Below are 14,470 nucleotides of genomic sequence, written 5' to 3'. Positions count from 1 at the left end.
TAAAGAATTTTAAAAAAAATATCTATAGCATTTGTTTGTTGTTGTCAATTAAGTATTTGACAAAAAGATAAAAAATTTTATTATATTTTTCTATACTGTATAAAAAATATTTACAGAATAAAAAAATTAAAAAATAATAGTTAATACCATTATTACATGGGATTTTTTCAACTCTCACTGCCTAATCTAACCTGCCCCCACCCCTGCTAGCCGCTAAACCACGAAAGGTAATGGATTTTCTTTTTTCTAATCCATAATAGTCTAAAAAATTAACGAAAGGTAATGGATTTTCTTTTTTCTAATCCATAATAGTCTAAAAAATTAAGGTGAGTTCTTTAACATAGAGGAGAGAAGGGAGAAGAGAAGATTGGCGATTCGCCGTCGTCCATGTGGTGGAAGATCGCCGACGATCAAGGTAAGGGATTTTGGTTCTCAAACTCTTATTTCTTTTTCCGTATTTTGCTTAGTCTTTGAACTCGTCCTGACATCGTGTGTGGCAGACGAAGTAGGCGTTGAGCTTTGGTCATTTTTGGCATTGGGTGGGAAGGGTCTGAAAATGGATTTGATTCCTACAAAATTGAGCTCGAGATCAATTGGTTGATCTTGTTCCATTGCAAATGGCTTCATCAAGCACGACCTGCTCTAATGATGTTGCTTGAAGGTTGAATGAACAACGCTGTTATAAATTTGTGATATTGGACGAGAAGGGAAGCAGAGAAGATGGGAACAGAGTCGAGAATGAGGCTCAACTGACCTGCTTTTTTCCACCTAGTCAAAATTATCCACCTGTCTGCCACGTTAGTTCTTCTAACATCTGTCCAGAGTGAGAAATACTTCGGTACTCTAAGAGTACCACCTCGTTTAAATGCTACCCAATAAAAATGATCCAAGTCAGATAATTTTAGCCTACATGTCAGCCTACTCATTTTTGTTAATATGTTGCTTTTAAAAAATAAAAAGGGCTAATGAATTGTGATTTCCATTGCTGCCCTTCCTTCTTTGTTTCTCAATCCCTACCCATTTTTGCGTCTCAAACTCTCCCCCATCAGTGATTCTCCACCAGTGACGGCGGCTACGTAATCTACTAGCAGCCACGGGGATTCTCGTTTCCACCACCATCTCTTACATGGTGACTTAACAGAACCCGTCTACAGGTTGAATGCTAGACGAAAGGTTGTAAGTCCGGCACGGTTGTCTTTTCCCCCCTTTCCACTTTGCAGACCTGAATCAACAAAGCTGTTGCTTTTTCATTGTCGCCTCTGCCACTTGCGATGCAAATCTGAACTACCAATAGATTTTTTTTCTCTCTCCTCCCTTGTTCATTTTTCTGGGTTTTTCAATGTCCATGGCTGTGAATTAGATTTCTAGGTTCTTCAATGCTCATGGGTGTTTCAGTTTTTGGCATGGAATCTAAATCCTATTGTTTTCAATTTTAGAAATACAAATGAAATGACCTTCCAAGAAATTGCAGATTCTAGCCAGTAAGTAAAATAATTAACGGCCTTCTTTTCATACAAGTTCAAGCTTCTGGAATGGAAATTACTATTTATCTTTTGTTTCTAGACTTGTTTGAGGAAAGATCTTTAATTTAATTCAAGAAGTGCGCATAAAACGCTGAAGATCGGGACCATTTATTCAAAAATCAAACTGTATAGCATATGGTCAAGATAAGAAATAAATACAAAAGAAAGGGTCGCAGTTGCTAATGCAGAAGATGCCGCCACTGTCACTGAGAAATGACAGAAAAATGGGGTGATGAAGAGAGGGGAGAGAGTTTGAGACGGAGATCAGGGAGAGAGAAGGATTGAGAAAGAGGAAAGCGAGGCAGTAATGGAAATCACAATATCTTAGGCATTTTCGTGTTTTTTTAAACAACAAATTAATAAAAATAAGGGAAAAAGACAGAAAAATGACATATTAGCTTGGGAATGACAGACACATTTGCTGAATTTGCAAAATCCCATTTTGGTTACATGAGGCCAAATTAGGATTATCATGTTAAAAGAAAAGACCAAATTGCCCTTCATTTTATTTGTTTTTAAAATACCAAACTTCCCACTGATCGGCCGGTCACCGAAGCTATGGCAGCGGTAGTCACCAGAGCTCCGGCAACCAGCCGACAATTGGTCACCGGAGCTACGGCGGTCAGATATAATTTTTTTGAAAATTTTTACAACTTTAGTATAACAGTTAACCACTTTTGTAACGCTATTAACAACTTCAATATAGCAGTTAACAATAGGTTTTTTGAGAAATTCAACAAGCTCTGGTGGTCGGAAACAATTTTTTTGAAAATTTTTACAACTTCAATATAACAGTCAATAACTTTTGTAATGTTATTAACAACTTTAGTATATCAGTTAACAATAAGTTTTTCGGGAAATTCAACAAGCTTCGGCGGCTGAAAATAATTTTTTTGAAAATTTTTACAATTTAAGTATAACAGTTAACAACTTTTGTAATGCTATTAACAACTTCAGTATAGCGGTCAGGTTTTTGAGTTTGTTAATGACATTACTGAAATTGTAATTAAAAATGCTTCTTTTTGAATTTCCCGAAAAACCTGTTGTTAATTGTTATATCGAAATTGTTAACAAAGATATAAAAGTTGTTAACCGTTATACTGAAGTTGTAAAAATTTTCAAAAAAAAAAGTTGTTAAAGTTATAAAAGCTATTTTTTTGAATTTTTAAGAAAACTTGTTGTTAAATGCTACACCGAAGTTGTTAATGGAGTTACAGAACTTGTTAACAATATTACTGAAGTTGTAAAAATGCTACTTTTTGAAGTTTACGGAAAACTTATTGTTAACTGCTGTACTGAAATTGTTAATAACATTACAAAAGTTGTTAACCGTTATACTGAAATTATAAAAATTTTCAAAAAAAAAGTAGTTGTTAAAGTTGTAAAAATGCAATTTTTTTGAATTTTTAAGAAAACATGTTGTTAAATGCTATACAGAAATTGTTAATAGAGTTACGGAACTTGTTAACTGCATTATTGAAGTTGTAAAAATGCTACTTTTTGAATTTCTCGAAAAACCTGTTGTTAATAGTATTACAAAAGTTGTTAACCATTATACTGAATTTATAAAAATTTTCAAAAAAATTGTTTCGGGCTGCTGGAGCTCCAGCGACCAATTGTTGAATTTCCTGAAAAACTTGTTGTTAACTGATATACTAAAGTTATTAATAGCGTTACAAAAATTGTTAACTGTTATATTGAAATTGTAAAAATTTTCAAAAAAACTATTTTCGGCCACCGGAGCTTGTTAAATTTATCAGAAAACCTGTTGTTAACTGCTATACTGAAGTTGTTAATGGCGTTACAAAAGTTGTTAATCGTTATACTGAAATTATTAATAGCGTTACAAAAGTTGTTAACTGTTATACTGAAATTGTAAAAATTTTCAAAAAAATTGTTTCTGTCCGCCTGAGCTTGTTGAATTTCCCAAAAAACCTATTGTTAACTGCTATACTGAAGTTGTTAATAACGTTACAAAAGTTATTAACCGTTATACTGAAGTTGTAAAAATTTTCAAAAAAATTGTTTCTGGCCACCGGAGCTCCAACAATCAATTGTTGAATTTCTCAGAAAACCTGTTGTTAACTGATATACTGAAATTGTTAATAGCGTTACAAAAGTTGTTAACTGTTATATTGAAGTTATAAAAATTTTCAAAAAAATTGTTTCCAGATGCCGGAGCTTCGGTGACCAATTGTTGAATTTTCCGAAAAACCTGTTGTTAACTGATATACTAAAGTTGTTAATAGCGTTACAAAAATTGTTAACCGTTATACTGAAGTTGTAAAATTTTTTTGAAAAATTGTTTCCGGCTGCCGAAGCTTGTTGAATTTCTTAAAAAACCTGTTGTTAACTGTTATACTGAAGTTGTTAATAGTATTACAAAAGTGGTTAACCGTTATACTGAAATTATAAAAATTTTCAAAAAAATTGTTTCCAATCGCCAGAGCTCCGGTGACCAATTGTTGGCCTCCAACGACCAGCGGGCCAGTGGAAGCTTTGGTATTTTTAAAAAAATTAATAAAATAAAAAGTAATTTAGTCTTTTCATTTAACAGGATAATTCTAATTTGGTCTCATGTGACCAAAATGAGATTTTACAAATTCAACAGACGTTTCTATCATTCCCAAGTTAATCTATTATTTTTCTGTCTTTTTCCCTAAAAATAATAGACAGACACATGGATTAAAATTATCTGAATTGGAGTATTTTAATTGGGCAGAGTTTAAATGAGCTGGTGGTACTCTGGGACTACTAAGTATTTCTCGTCCAGGGCTTGTTCGTCCCTGTCAAAAGCAGTTAATGAAAAAGAAGAGAATTTCAAAGACTGATTAAAAGTTCGCAAAATTACAAGAACATCCGAATTAGTTTTCTCTTCCAGAATCTTAAGTGGCAGGGATGGTCATGTTTGTGTTGTATGTAATTTAATGCGTTCGCTTCAACCCTCTGAACTCTGAGGACGAATTGGTTTGTCCTCGGATGCTGCAAGGTCCCTAAACAGTAACACGAATTTCAGATTCTGGTGTGGGATTTTGCCTGTTTTCTCTCTGTATTACCATTATGGTCAGAAACCCTTTATCTAAGAGTTCCAACAAATATCTCAGAAAGTTCAGAAAATGGCCACACTCCCCTTACAAGACATTCTGGCACCACAACTTTGGCCAAGATCAGGCTATGCGAGTCCTCGTACAGGCAGCGGCGACAACAACCCCGACCATAGCTTCATCAAACGACAACCTTAACATTCCCTCTCTTCTTTCCACTCTCATCCACTCTTTCAAAACTTATAACTGTGACCCTACTCCTGATGCCTACTACTTCCTCATCAAAACCCTTTCCCACACCTCAAGGTTGGACGAGATTCCTCCAGTTCTAGACCGCCTGGAACGCGTCGAGAAATTCCAAACACCCGAGTTCATTTTCGGCTATCTTATTAGAGTTTATGGTCGGGTTGGTAAATTTCAAGAGGCCATTGATCTGTTTTACAGAATCCCTAGATTCAGGTGCGTTCCAACTGTTTGTTCTCTGAACTTATTGCTCTCAGTGCTTTGTGGAAATCGAGAATGTCTCAAATTGGTTCCGCTGATTTTGTTGAAGAGTTGGGATATGAATATCCGAATTGAACAGTCGACTTTTGGAGTTTTGATCGAGGGTTTATGTGGATATAATAAGTTGGGTTATGCCGTTGAGATGTTTTATTGTATGATAGATGATGGCTACCATCTGGAGGATGAGATTTGTTCTTTGATAATATCGTCGTTGTGTGGCCAAAATGATTTGACTTCTATGGAGGCTTTGCGTGTATGGGGAGATATGAAGCAGTTCGGATTTTGTCCCAGTATGATAGATTATTCCAATTTGATTAGGTTCTTGGTCAAGGAAGAAAGAGGTAGGGATGCCTTGGGTATCCTGAATCAGATGAAAGAAGATGGAGTCAAGCCTGGTATTATATGTTATACCATGGTTTTAAGTGCGGTTGTTGCAGAAGGGGATTATGTGAAAGCACATGAACTGTTCAACGAATTGCTTGTTTTAGGACTTGTTCCTGATATTTATACTTATAACGTGTACATAAATTGCTTGTGTAAAGAGGATGATGTGGAAGAGGCGCTTAAGATAGTTTCTGCTATGGAAGATTTGGGATGCAATCCAAATGTGGTTACTTACAACACTTTATTGGCTTCCTTAAGCGAGGCTGGGGAATTAGGTAGGGCAAGGCAACTTGTAAAGGAGATGAGGATGAAAAGGATTGAGCTCAACTTGCATACGTATAGGATCTTGCTTGATGGTCTGGTTGGTAAAGCTGAGATTACTGAAGCATGCTCTTTATTGGACGAAATGTTAGAGAAGTGTTTTTATCCACTATCTTCATCCTTGGATAATATAATATATGAGATGTGCCAACAGGGCTTGTTTACTGAAGCATTGGAATTGATGAAGAAGTTTTTAGCACAAAGTTTTGCCCCAGGAGCTAGGGCCTGGGAAGCGCTGCTTCTTAATTCAGGAGGTGAACTTAATTATTCGGAAACCACTTTAGCTGATCTGGTGAAAGCAAACTAGCCTCAGTTTTCCAAGTAGCCTGGGGGATGGATCTGATCTCAAAATCTAGAGGACTTGTAGCTTGTTTGGACCAAGGCAACCTTGAGTGAGCTTGTGGAAAACTAGTTGAGCTCACATATGCTTCTTGCAGAATTTGCATTTGAGTAGCAGAATACTAATCAAAACAAAATACTCATAAATCTTCAAATTAAGTTTCAAATCTCCAAAAATCTTCAAATCTTTGGTTTTTTCTTTCTTTATTTCTTTTTTGGTCTTTGTTCCATCTGGGAGTCTAGCATGATATATTTTTAAATCGTTTTTAACTCTTGCCTTTGTCGATAATGCTTCTTATGTTCTTTGCGTTGACAGTCAGAATTTTGATTGCATTGTATGACTGCTGTAATGTTGACTGTCACAACATGTTCTGAGTTCCACCTTTTCTAATTTCTTTTTTCGTTTCTGCATCCAGAAGGAAGACTGGGTGTCAAATTTTCATCTGAATTTAAGTGTCGTCTTATGGAGTAGATTCTTTGAACCTGGTTGTTTAGAATATGCTAATTGTCAATTGAGTTACATTCCTAAAATACTCATTACAGCCTGCTTCATTTCTTTGTTGCCTCTGCTACCAAAAAAACACAATGGAATCAAGTTCTTTCTATTTTGTAGCTGCACCCAAGTACTGTTCTGTCTAAGATGCAATTTGGGGAAGATGGTCAGTTGTATATTGAAGAGAGAAGATGCTGCTGCCTTAGCACGAGAAAGCATTTCTATGTCATAGTTCAATAAATATATGCAGAGGTTGCCCATCCCTTTTGTGTTATGCATATATATTCCATGTCATTTTCTTGTAGAAAGTGCATTTAAGGTATTCAGGTTCAAAATTTAAGTTCATTATCTGCTTGTTTTATCTGTGTATTCATTGACTCGTTCCTTGCGTTATGCTTGATTTGCTTGCTTAGTTACTTGTAAATAGCCAGATTATTCAAGCTTCCGTCTATTAGTGTTCTTATAATGGATTCATGTTCTTGATCATTTCTTCATTAAATTCTGCATTGCGCGTTTAAAATATATTACTGGGTGAAATCTGGCAAACAGTGGCTTACTTCACATTCAAATTAATAATTATAAATCCTCAGGCTTTATTAGAAAACTATGAGGTGTCCTTTCTTTTTTTCTTTTTTTTTTTAATTTAAAGGGGCAGGTACTAACAGTTTGAAGTTAGAAGAAAGAATGAACTCACACCTTCGTATCAAGAAGTTTTCATGTCAATAGGTTACAAGGTTGTTGGTGTGGCCTGAACTATTTTGAAAACATTGTAAGAAGCTCACATTGCTTGTCTGATTTTCAATAGAATCCAAAGAAATCGAATGGTAACATTTGTTTGTTTCAATGTCTAATATTTGGGTGTCATGAAATTTAAAACCCTCTCAGGAGCTAGCTTGCGGGCAAGATATCCTTAACTCGCAAACTGGGCCTTTGGTTCAAAAACCCCGCACTCAATGTCTGTCCGGGTTGGGCTTTAGATTCACAGACCACCTGGCCCGGTTTGGTTCATATGCACAAAAATACTTAATTCTTTCATCAGCTTGCCGTCTATCTCTTTGGCAGCCGTTTTGTCTTAAGTGGGCAAAAGTGAACGAGAATCCTTTTTGAGGATGTTTTTGTTCCCTATTATCATACATAGGCTTTTTATCTTCTTTGTGACTGGGTGATTTTACAGAAAGGTGTATTTTAAACTAATTTAAATCAAGTCGGATTGGTTCATGGCTGGATTTCCTATTAAATCTTTTCTTTAGCGAATAGAAATGTATTAAGAAGAATCTAGAAAATTATCCAACCACAAAAGAAGGATAACTTTCTCTGGTAGGGAAAAAAAAATTTCTTGTTTGCTTTACGATAAGAATGCATATATACCTTTGTCTGCCCCAAACTTTATGTCATGAATCAGTCACTTTTGTTTGCATACAAGTTCAGTAAATTTTCACATAACGGTGTCTCAAATAGGATTGCCTCCAATAAAAGAATACCTATACTTTAGCAAGAAAAAAAAAGTTCAGTAAATTTGGGGTTGTATCTCGATATATTTAATTTTTAAAACTTTAAGATTTAAAAAAAATGAAAATTTAAAATCTGCTAATAACCCTCGGCGAGTAACTAACATGCTATTCCATTAATCGACGGGAAACTGTTAACACATATCTATTTGAAGTTTATGACTTCTTAGGTACTACCTCCAGTCCTTAATATAAGACTTTGTTTAATTTTTATTTTGGTTCTAAATATAAATCCTAATCCACTTTGTCTCTCATGATTTATGTATTTTTTTTAAGATAGTCCTTCTAACAATAGTAGTTTTAGCTAATACACTTAATTAGTAAGGTTTAGGAAAAACAATACATATTTATTATAAATAACTAACTTAACTTATTTTCTTAATTGTCTCAAATTAGTCGACTAGCTTTTATAATTAGGACCGAAGGTAGTATTTATTTGCATGGTCTAAAATTTAGAAGAATGAACTTTAAGGGTGCTAATCGTTGTTGACATGCTACATTCCATAAGTGAAATATTAATTGATAATGTGAAAAAAAATATCTGCATAAAATAAAAAATTTAAGAGTTCTTTATGAAAATTTTTAAAGTGCAATTTACTTACATTTTTTTAACACGTTCTGTCACCTTGTCATTGCGTTCACTTCATGGTAGGTTAATTGGTACTTATTGATGTAAATATAAAACATATACAGTGCTAAAGATGCATTTTTTAATAATTATATAATAATTAGTATTATTAATAAGAATATACTCTCTCCTGATCCTAATATAGGAATTAGTTGGATTTGATTCTAAACATAAGATTTTAATTCACTCTATTTCTCATAGTCATCATTTTGTTCAAACTAATTTATATAATTTATAAACTACTGTATAATGTAATGTTATACAACATATTTAGGGAAATCCTGTAAAATGTCTTATAATAATCTAATTTATTTGTTGATAAAAATATAATTAACCAATTTATTTGACTTCTTTATTATAGTCAAACTAGTTAAGTAACTTCTATATCGAGAATTAGACAAACTATTTCCTTACATTAATATATTACTAGAACCCAATTAATTTTTCTTAAACTTGAAGGATTAAAAGGTAAATAATTCAAATTTGTCATTTGTTAAATCATAAGTAACTCTTCCGTTTACAATTTGCGCGGGGCAGTATCTTAGGAATAAATAAAAAGTTAAATGTAAACAGCCACCTTTGCATGAGTTGGTAATGTTGCTTCACATAAGTTCATTTTCATACCAAAGGGTGAAAATGAAAGACACGACAAGAGATTGGCTAAAAATTAGCAAAATACTAAAATATGGATCATACCTGAATTTATAGTATCAACTTCAAGCCTTTCTTTTTCTTCTTTACCGACCACAACCTTGGATCCATCATTATCTCATTGAATTTGATATTTAAAAAAAGAAGTTTAAAGTTTTATAGATTAGATATCAATTTGTGTGGCTAATCATGCCACTAGATCTTTGCTTGATGTTATCTCATACCTAAGCTAAGATTATTATTGCTTCAATAATAATTAATCCACTAGTGCTTCAGTGTGTGCCCTTTTCAATTTGTTATGTGTGGGTCAGAGTTGATGTTCCAGACCAAAGCATACTTTTATTATTTTTGGGATATTTACTAATTACTATATTTTTATATATATGCCTGAATGAAAGCATCATGTCACAGTATTATTTTCATATTGCGTTATTAATTATCACTATGATATCTATCCATTAATTACGTATTCAATGAAAACAAGCAAAAAGCCACTACATTTAATAAAATCTATGTAATTAAAATCTCCGCAATAAACCTTTCATTCTATTATTGTCATCATCAGCAACCAATTCAGCTCACTTAGAAATGACTGCAAGTATTCGCGAGGAATTTTTAATATTTTAAGGACCAACAGCTAAATTTGTTAAATAAATACTACCTCCAATTCTTAATATAAGAATTAATTAACTAATTTAAGTAAATTAAAAAAAACTATTTAAGTTAGATATTTATAATAAATAGTAATTAACTAATTTGAGTAAATTAAAAAAAAATATTTAATTTGAGTAAATTAAAAAAAAATATTTAAGTTAGATATTTATAATAAATAGGTATTATTTTCATAAAATATCCTTACTAATCAAATATATTGGCTAGAACTACTATTATTACATGGATTACATTGGGAAAAAATGAATAAATATGATAGACAAAATAGAATGGGATTTTATATTTAAAATTAAAATAAAAGTCAAACGAACTCTTATAAAGACCAGACGTAGTACTCCTCCGGTCCTTATTATAAGACCCCATTTGACTTTTTATTTGGTCCTAATTATAAGACCCCAATCCATTTTGTCTATTATATTTATGCATTTTTTTCAAGATAATCCTTCTAATAATGATAGTTTTAGCCAATATATAATTAGCAAGGATATTTTAAGAATGACAACACTTATTTATTATAAATAACCAACTTAACTACTTTAATCTCCTCAAATAAGTCAATTGGGTCTTATAATTAGGACCGGAGGAGTATATGGTTATTTAATCTAATTAGTAAAGCAAAATAAGTGTCTATGTAGCTATGGATGTTCGAAAGTTTTTTTAATCAATAACTTCCCTTCCCTCTAATTAAATCCTGCAAAATATATTTCATTAAATTAAAAACTATACAATTAGAAATATAAATATAATGATTTATCATCATAAATGTAGTTCTTTGTTTTTGTATTTCAAAGATCATATCGAACAATGCCCACGGATCCGGGCTATGCACAGGGACAAGATTCTAGTTCATGAAAATGTCTGATTTTCCTACGCATATATTAATGTGTGTAATTAATAAGAATAATTTGAAAAAATGATGATAAATTTGAGAGATAAAAGATGTTAGGATTTTATAGTTAGGATCAAATCAAATTACTCAACCCCCAAATTTAGGTTTAAAGGTGGTAAATTGCACAGATATCTGTTAACGTATAATATTTAGTATGATACAAGCATTTTTTGTTATTTTCAAGGGATTTTTGTGTGTTTTTTAAAAATATATTTATATAATTTCGAGGAAATCATGTAATTTATTCTTTGTGTGATGGAGAGTTATGTATGGTTTTAATAAAACTTAGGAGATATATATGTACTACCTCCGGTTCTTAATATAAGACCCCGTTTGACTTTTTGTTTGGTCCTAATTATAAGACCTCAATCCATTTTTTCTCTCATATTTATGCATTTTTTTTCCAAGATAGTCCTTCTAATAATGATAGTTCTAGCCAATACACTTAATTAGCAAGGATATTTTAGGAATAAGAACACTTATTTATTACAAATAACTAACTTAACTTACTTCCTTAATCTCTTCAAATAAGTCAACTGGGTTTTATAATTAGGACCGGAGGTAGTATGATTTTAAAATATACACACACACATAGGAGATATAAATATAAACTAAAAACTTCTCCGCTGATGATGCAGAGGACGGTATATTTAATTAAATTTGAAATTTCATTAGACTGCGTTAATTTCGGCATGAATATTAGGGTGCTAATAGATATTAATTAATATTCCAACTAGTAGATGTTATTAGGCATTTAATTTTTGAAAAAATTCCAAAAACAAAATCTCTAAAATTTCAAAATCTCAAATCAAGAATGGCTATAAAAATGTGATGTCATTTACTTTTTAGTGAACAAGACTAATTTAAAATTTGAAAATTCAAATGTATTTTTTTGAAGATTTTTTCTTAATTTTTAGCCATTCTCTCTAAATAAGTGAGTGTTGACCACCTCAATGGTCCTGAAAAGATTTTTAACCCGACTCAACCCATTTGTAAACGAATTGAGTATTACAAAATTTTAAGTATAAAGTTGATTTTTTAAAATTAAAAAAACAAAGATGCAAATATAATTCATTCAAAACAATGATTCAAAAACAAAGTTCTCCAACCTAAGTAGTGTATGGTCAATATAGTAAGCTACCCCAACAACTGTCTTGGTGTGAAGGACCACATCCATAAATAGGATCTATTATCCTATTTGAAGTTCCAAACCAAAGCATACTTTTATTATTTTTGGGATATTTACTAATTACTATATTTATATATATATATATATATATATATATATGCCTGAATGAAAGCATCATGCCACAGCGTTATTTTCATATTGCGTTATTAATTATCAATATGATATCCATCCACTAATTACGTATACAATGAAAATAAGCAAAAAGCCACTACATTTAATAAAATCTCTATAATAAACCTTTCATTCTATGATTGTCATCATCAGCTACCAATTCAGCTCACTTTGAAACGACTGCAAGTATTCGCAAGGAATTTTTAATATTTTAAGGACCAATAACTAAATTTGTTAAATAAATACCTCTGGCTTTTAATATAAGAACTAGTTGACTAATTTAAATAGATTAAATAAACTAGTTAAGTTAGATATTTGTAATAAATATGTGTTATTTTTTCTCAAATATCATTGTTAATCAAGTGTATTGACTGAAACTACTATTATTACATGAATTACACTGAAAAAAATAGATAAATATGAGAGATAAAATAGATTGTGGTCTTATATTTAGGACTAAAATAAAAGTCAAACAAGTTCTTATATTAAGGATCAGAGATAGTATATGGTTATTTAATCTAATTAGTAAAGCAAAATAAGTGTCTATGTAGTTGTGATGTTCGAAAGTTTTTTTAATCAATAACTTCCCTTCCGTCTAATTAAATCCTGCAAAATATTTCTCAATAAAGTAAAAACTATATAATTAGAAATATAAATATAATGATTTATCATCATAAATGTAGTTCTTTGTTTTTGTATTTCAAAGATCACATCGAAGAATACCCACCGATCCGGGCCATGTACAGGGAAAAGATTCTAGTTCTAGTTTATAAAAATGTGTGCCTGATTTTCCTAAGCATATATTAATGTGTGTAATTAATAAGAATAGTTTTTAAAATAATAATAAATTTAAGAGATAAATTAAAAGATGTTAGGATTTTGTATTTAGGATCAAATCAAATTACTCAACTCACAAATTTAGATTTAAAGGTAGTAAATTGCACAGATATCTCTTAACGTATAATATTTACTATTTAGAATGATACAAACATTTTTTTTTATTTTCAAGGGATTTTTGTGTGTTTTTTAGATATATTTATATAATTTCAAGAAATTCAAGGAAATCATGTAATTTATTCTTTGTGTGATGGAGAGTTATGTATGGTTTTCATAAAACTTAGGAGATATATATATGTCTGTTTTTAAAAAATATATATAGGAGATATATATATATATATATATATATATATATGAACTAGAAACTTCTCCCCTATGCCATGAGAGGGCAATATATTTGATTAAATTTGAAATTTCATTGGACATCGTTAATTTAGGCATTAATATTAGGGTGTTAATAGATATTAGTATTTCAAGTAATAGATATTATTATGCATTTAATTTTTGAAAAAAAATCCTAAAAAAATACCTCTAAATTTTAAAATCTCAAATCAGAAATGACTTCAAAGACTGGACATTATTTACTTTTTAAATATTATCCTTTGTTATTAAAATATGGTGAACAAGACTAATTTAAAAGTCTGAAATTCAAATGTATTTTTTTTGGGAGGTTTTTTCTTAATTTTCAGCCATTCTGTCCAAATAAGTGAGTGGTGACTGCCTCAATGGTCCTGAAAAGATTTTTAACCCGAGTTCACCTATTTGTAAGTGAATTGAGTATTACAAGATTCTAAGTATAAGGCTGATTTTTTTTTTTAATTAAAAAAACAAAGAACAGTGATTCAAGAACAAAGTTCTCCAACCTAAGTACTCTATGGTCAATATAGTAAGCTACCCCAACAACTGTCTCGGTGTGAAGGACCACATCCATAAATAGGATCTATTATCCTAAATTAATTATGAAAATGAAAGAGGTTCTAAGACATCAACATGTCTCTGAGCATAAAGTAAAGTGAGCATTAAACAACCTAAGCTTAGCTTCGATAGCCATTTTTGTGTATGAGATTGGTCCTAAGCCTCACCCATATTCATTCTTCTTCTCTTTCATTAGCCTACCCTGTGACCACCCAAAAATTGTCGAGTGAAATCCAAACAGTGATAGAAATTTACACGATTGTTAGTTTTAATAACTTTAATTGACTGTATATAATTTTTGTTGGGTTATCCCTAGTCTATGCTCAGTAGATTAAATTAAGAAAAGAAATATTATTTTATAATAAATTCGAGTAACTATCAAGAGAGTTATTAAGAGGAAACATAAGAGTAAGTTTATATCATATGTGAAAACTCTCATAATGCACTCTTCCTCTTATATAT

The 14,470-nt window shown here is 31.4% G+C and overlaps 1 protein-coding gene across 1 annotated transcript; it reads left to right on the top strand.

The window, feature by feature from the left end:
- The first annotated feature begins 4,421 nt into the window (after positions 1-4,421).
- Positions 4,422-7,102, top strand: LOC114725243 (pentatricopeptide repeat-containing protein At2g38420, mitochondrial). The gene has a single exon (XM_028911725.1). It carries the CDS (start codon positions 4,584-4,586, stop codon positions 6,081-6,083), a length of 1,500 nt encoding a protein of 499 aa, XP_028767558.1. The 5' UTR covers positions 4,422-4,583; the 3' UTR covers positions 6,084-7,102.
- Positions 7,103-14,470: the final 7,368 nt, after the last annotated feature.

This window comes from Neltuma alba, unplaced genomic scaffold, assembly GCF_004799145.2.
Source record: "Neltuma alba isolate B1F8T4 unplaced genomic scaffold, ASM479914v2 tig00012235_pilon, whole genome shotgun sequence".
Classification (NCBI taxonomy): Eukaryota; Viridiplantae; Streptophyta; class Magnoliopsida; order Fabales; family Fabaceae; genus Neltuma; species Neltuma alba.
This window is presented reverse-complemented; position numbering and strand designations above follow the sequence as displayed.

Coding starts and splice junctions, on each gene's coding strand:
- LOC114725243 (XM_028911725.1), top strand. CDS start 4,584: ATGGTCAGAAACCCTTTATCTAAGAGTTCCAACAAATATCTCAGAAAG.